This window comes from Stigmatopora argus, chromosome 14, assembly GCF_051989625.1.
Source record: "Stigmatopora argus isolate UIUO_Sarg chromosome 14, RoL_Sarg_1.0, whole genome shotgun sequence".
Taxonomy (NCBI): Eukaryota; Metazoa; Chordata; class Actinopteri; order Syngnathiformes; family Syngnathidae; genus Stigmatopora; species Stigmatopora argus.
In genome coordinates, this window is record NC_135400.1 from 2,624,893 (window position 1) to 2,630,892 (window position 6,000).

The following is a 6,000-nucleotide window of genomic DNA, read 5'->3' on the forward strand; positions in this document are numbered from 1 at the left end:
ACATCAAAAACTGCATGGACAACGTCACTGTTAATAAACGGATATGGGGTTTTCTTAACCAAAAACCCTGGATGACCAAGGAGACACAGGCACTCATCAAATGCCGTAACACCGCCTTCAGATCAGGGGACAAGAAACAATACAGAGCTGCCAGAGCAGAGCTGAAAAGAGGCATTAAAAGCACTTCACAGAAAATAACCCAAAGAGGATGTGGCAGGGAATACGACATATTACCAATTACAATAACAATAATATGTCTGTTAACGCAGATGCCTCACTAGCGGAGGAACTGAACCGTATCTTTGCCCGATTTGAGACTGACAAATCAGACCCAGTCTCAACACCCCCACCACCACCCTGCAGCAATACAAGAAGTGAGACTGGTAATGCGGTCTGTGAACACCAGGAAGGCTGCTGGCGCTGACGGAGTACCTGGGAAGGTGCGCAAAGCCTGTGCTGACCAGCTGGCTGGAGTTTTCACAAAAATTTTCAATTGTTCCCTGCAACAATCCATCATTCCATCCTGCCTGAAATCTGCCACCATTATCCCTGTCCCCAAAAAGCCAACCATTGACAGCCTGAATGATTATAGGCCTGTTGCACTCACACCTGTGATCATGAAGTGCTTTGAAAAGTTGGTAGCCCGCCATATCAGGAATACAATCCCTCCGTCAGTTGACCCTCACCAGTTTGCTTATAGAGCAAACAGGTCCACTGTGGATGCTATCGCCATTGCTCTACACACAGCACTGAGCCACCTGGAACACCATGGGAATTACGTCAGGATGCTTTTCATTGACTATAGGTTAGCCTTCAACACAATAAAACTGGACATTCTGACTGACAAACTCTCCCACCTTGGACTATCCTCTTCCATCTGCTGCTGGATAAAGAACTTCTTAACCAACCGACCACAAACTGTTAGACTTGGTCCCCACCTCTCTTCCTCCATTACACTGAGCACTGGCTCCCCTCAAGGCTGTGTACTGAGTCATCTTCTGTACTCCCTGTACACATACGACTGTACACCAACCCACCAGTCTAACTCCATCATCAAATTTGCCGATGACACCACTGTGGTCGGACTCATCTCAGGAGGGGATGAGTCGGCCTACAGAGATGAGGTCAACAAACTGTCTTTGTGGTGCTCGGTGAAAAATCTCACACTGAACACCACGAAAACTAAAGAAATAATCCTGGACTTACGCAAACAAAGCACAGATCTGGCCCCACTCCTCATAAATGGAGTATGTGCAGACAGGGTCCAGTCCTTTAAATTCCTGGGGGTCCACGTCACGGATAAGCTCTCCTGGTCGACAAACACCACGGCAGTAGTGAAGAAGGCCCAGAAACGACTCAATTTCCTCAGGGTACTCAGGAGGAACAACTTGGACACCAAGCTTCTGCTAACCTTCTATAGAACCACTGTGGAGAGCCTCCTGGCATACTGCATCACAGTGTGGTACGCTGGAAGCACGGCAGCAGACAAAAAGGCCATGCAGAAAGTGATTAACACTGCCCAGAAGATCGTCGGCTGCTCTCTGCCCTCACTGGAAGACATTGTCTGCCATCACTGGAAGACATGGACACGGTCATCATCTTTTGTTTTTTCTTCACCTCAATTGAAGCCTTGGATGATGCTGGATGCTTGGCCGCAATTCTCCGTGGTGATGTAAAATCCAAACAAAGCTGTAATTCACTCTTAAGTATATTCTCTCCGTACGCGATGCTAAACGCAACCCGCCGGGAACAAGAAAAGACTGGGCCGCATGTTTCGCAGCTGTATTGATAGTTTTTGGCCCGCCCTTTCTTCTGCGGTATTTGCTTCTTTGTTGATGCTTAAAACCATTTCAGCACAGAAGAAAAGGCGGTGCCCTGACTTCCGCCACTTTTCCCCGCCATTTTCACCGCCATTTTTCATCTATCTTCAGGTTGCGAACTTAATTCTTTTAAATAGCAAAAAAAATCTGAAAAAGTGAATCCGCGAAAGTTGAAGCCGCAATATTTGAGGGAAGACTGTATACGTTTTTCCCGTATTTTACACGTTTTTGATCATTTCAAATTGTGTACGCTGTATAACAACTTTTATACAGGATTTTTTAAGTACGTTTTTTTGTAAAACCAATCTCGTTTTACCCATTTCGGCTCTGATCCGGATCGTCTCGGTCACTGGTAGCGGACAAAAAAGTCATCGTCGATTGCTAATATTGTCATGCTTCAAGCACGCGCATTGCCCTTTCACGCTTACACTCTTTTCACTATACAAATCTAGCGCGTCAGCAATCAATGTACCCAGACAGTCAAGCTCTCAGCGTCATACATCGACATCTACAGAATCATGAATTTAGTGCATACAGATTAGGCATCCCGTCAACTTTGGAGAAAATTTTAGACTAAAGTGCGCCCCATGTGAGTAAATATGTGCCCCATTGCAGTTGTGCAGTTTTTTATCGCTTCATAAGGGGAATTGCAATCATTAATAAGGGGAGCAATTGGCCGAGGTTGACAGGTCTGGAAGTAGCATGCAGGGAGGTTTGTGGTGGGTGATGGCAGCTGAGAAGACATAACATACACATGCATGTAAACACACAACATAACTTAAAATTGTGTTACGTGAAATGACGTCTTTTTAACGGCATAAATTGGGAACACTTAAAAACAGAGCCCGCTTCTCCCTTTTACTTGTACCGGGTATAACTTTTTTGGGGGCCATGATCAAAAATAGAGGAAAGTTGCATTGAGCACACACTGGAAAAACTAAGGAAACGGCGTTAGAACTCTGTGATGCACGAGGGTTGACGATAGACAAAAATACTCATGGAGATCTGGCTCTCTCCAAGCCAATGGGAGGGCAGTGGAGTGTTGGGAGATTGCTAGAAAGCAATTCCATCATGACAATTTCAAAATAAAATACAGGATGCTACAAGTGCATTACATTTTTGGGGACGTTATGATTTTTGGGACTTCGCGTGTCGTAAAATGAATATTTTGTATGGAGAGATGTTCGTAAGTAGAGGTGCTACTGTATCATCAGAAGCATTGACTTACTACATACATTGCAAAAAATAAGTTATTTTTTTACTCCAACATCACATTTCTGATATAATGTAGCATCAAACACCTAACCTCCATGTGTGAAGCCAAGAAATTTGATAACACACACAGCATGACCGAATTGTAATTTTTTTGTCTATAATGTAGCATCAAACACCTAACCTCCATGTGTGAAGCCAAGAAATTTGATAACACACACAGCATGACCGAATTGTAATTTTTTTGTCTTTTAAAATTAAAAGGTAACCAAATTTGGGACTTGGGATTTGATTGATTTGGGGAGAGTGAATACTTTGCTTGCCATCAATACAATTAAAAATAAATAAATATATTTATATATATATATATATATATATATATGTGTGTTTTAAACCATTTGTTTTCAGCTACTCACTGTGCACGGCAGAACGAAAGACCAGAAAGGGGCAATGACTGGAATTGCTAGCTGGGAGCATGTGAGAGAAGTTCGGTGAGCAGTAATCATCTTATTAATATGCCTAGATTACGTCATTTTTTTGTTATATCCAGACCCAATCAAATCAAGATCACTCTTAAAACCAGTTGAATACTGCTAAAATGCATTTTGAACATTTGGACCATAATGAGGCTTTAAATAGAACTACAATATGCAAACACAAGATGGGGAAGGGCGGCCTGGCGGGTGAGTGTTTAGCGCGTTGTCCTCACAGCTCTGGGGTCCTGAGTTCAAATCCAGGTCGGTCCACCTGTGTTGAGTTTGCATGTTTTCCCTGCGTCTGCGTGGGTTTCCTCCGGGTACTCCGGTTTCCTCCCACATTCCAAAAACATGTATGGTAGGCTGATTGGACACTTAAAATTGCCCCTAGGTATGGGTGTGAGTGTGCATGCTTGTTCGTCTAACAGCCAGGCTTTAAGAAGATTGGCGTAGAGGTTCAGAGCCGGGAGTTCACGTATGTATATTAATTGGTATTGAGTTCCAAATTTGTGCGGCGCGGACAGAGAAGGTGCTTTAGCTGAAGGCACTCTTTTTGAAGGGAACTACACAGTCACCTATAGAGCCAGCACTCGTTGATGTGTTGGAATTTTTTGTACAAAATCTTGCAGTGGAGGGGGGGGGGGGCTTTGTGTTGGAAGATTTTGTAAACAACTGCATATTTAACAGTATTGTTCCAGTTCTGGCGTTTGTGTTTTTTTTTTTAAATATCTGACAGTGGTGGTGTGTTTTTTGCTTTCTGTCCAATACTTTCAAAGCTTGCTTATAAATGGTTTCTATTGGTTTTAGTGTTGTTTTGCAGGCTGATGACCAACTTGTTAGGCAGTAAGTCGTGTGATATGATCATTGTGTCAAAATCTAATTTTGCTGACTTAGGTGTTAGATTGTTTCTAATAAACCTAAAGTTAGACAAATTGAATTTAATTTTATTTAGCATGTTTTTTTAATCTGTCATTTGAAGACTATTTGAGAGCCAAGAGTGATTCCTAGGTATTCAAATTATTGGACTACATTGATTGTTTTTGCTTGGACAAAAACGTTGGGGTCGCTGTTATTTGTCACTCTTTTTGACAAGTACATACAGACACTCTTAGATATGTTTCAGTGTAGTTGAGATTTTTCAAGCCAGTATGATGCCAGATGATGTGCGCAGGAACGGTGGTCACCCAGGCCACATACCTGGCATCCGCTCAGCCAGGGGTTAGGTCATCAGAGGGATTGTTTGCAGTGTCAACATACTGCCAGGTGTGCAAGGCTGTCAACTCCTGCATCTCAGAGGCCCGTCTACCAATGAAGACTTTGAACCTGCATGACTCATATATCATCCAGGTCAAAACTGTAGTAGAGTCTGTCCATAGACATTTACTATGTCATTGACCTGTGTCGTGAGGTAAGCACCAACCCATAAGCTTGTTCTGAAGCATTACAGAATACGTGTAAAGTGTATTCTGGGGTGTTCAGAGCAGTGAATCCTTTATTTTTGCTGCATAGTGTTGTAAAATGCCAGCTAACAACACAAACAGCAAAAAATGATGGTGTGCCCAAAAATAAATAAATATAATAGAATAAAATAAAATATTTATGCACCATTTGGCCTGTCCTTGAGTCTTTTTGTCTTGGCTGTTATGGCCCTGTAGCACCAGCCAGAGGGCAGCAGGTTGAAGTAGTGGAGGCCAGGATGTGTTTTGTCTTTTATGATTCTCTGCCCTGACTAGGCACTGGGATTTGTATGCCAATAACTATAATATTATAAATTATATAAATATATAATATATAAAATAGTCTTGGCATGAACTACATACAAATCACATGTAAACGTGGGAACATTTATAACACCAAACACTTTCTCCATGTAATGATGTTTTGTATGTAAAAAAAAACCGATACTTACAATATGGCCATCAGATAAACCTAATATTAACTGAAAAATATAATGTTTCAGGAAGGCGGTAAATATTCCTGTCTTTGCCAATGGCAACATTCAACATCTGAGTGATGTGCAACGCTGCATTAAGGAGACAGGAGTGCAAGGGGTGATGAGTGCAGGTGTGTGACGCAATGACTGTTTAAAAGATTTTATTTTTAATTGATTACTTTTTTTTTCTATTCAGAAGGTAACCTTCATAACCCAGCAATCTTTGAGGGACTCAGCCCACCAGTTTGGGAGATGGCTGAAGAGTACTTAGAGGTGGTGAAGCAATATCCCCCATGCAACCTGTCTTATGTACGAGCCCATCTCTTCAAGCTGTGGCACCATACGTATGTTTTTGTCTTCTGTGTGTTGGTGTTGCAGGAATAGGTGGTATAAATTGGAATTTAAATTCAAAGAAGTTCAGTGATTGGATTATTTTTTATCAGCCCCCTCACTACTTATAATCGGTATCGTCCTGAAAAACCCATATCGCTCGACCTCTAGTTAAGGGAGTAGTATTGGGAACCTTGGGATGAATTAGGGCATTTCTTTCTAAAATGTG

The 6,000-nt window shown here is 42.1% G+C and overlaps 2 protein-coding genes across 6 annotated transcripts in view; one reads left to right on the plus strand and one right to left on the minus strand.

Annotated features, from left to right (window-relative positions):
• The window catches only part of LOC144088570 (amine oxidase [copper-containing] 3-like), a 132,797-nt gene that overhangs the window by 90,753 nt on the left and 36,044 nt on the right, over nt 1-6,000 (minus strand). The window lies entirely within an intron of this gene.
• Nucleotides 1-6,000, plus strand: part of dus1l (dihydrouridine synthase 1-like (S. cerevisiae)) — a 64,822-nt gene that overhangs the window by 29,460 nt on the left and 29,362 nt on the right. For all 5 annotated transcript variants that reach the window (XR_013304902.1, XM_077619073.1, XM_077619074.1 and 2 more), the window contains 3 exons: nt 3,441-3,523; nt 5,469-5,572; nt 5,638-5,785. Coding sequence is in view for 4 of the 5 variants with exons in the window: in XM_077619073.1 (XP_077475199.1) it covers nt 3,441-3,523; nt 5,469-5,572; nt 5,638-5,785 (335 nt within the window). In the remaining variant the exon portion in view is untranslated. The remainder of the gene's footprint in view (nt 1-3,440; nt 3,524-5,468; nt 5,573-5,637; nt 5,786-6,000) is intronic.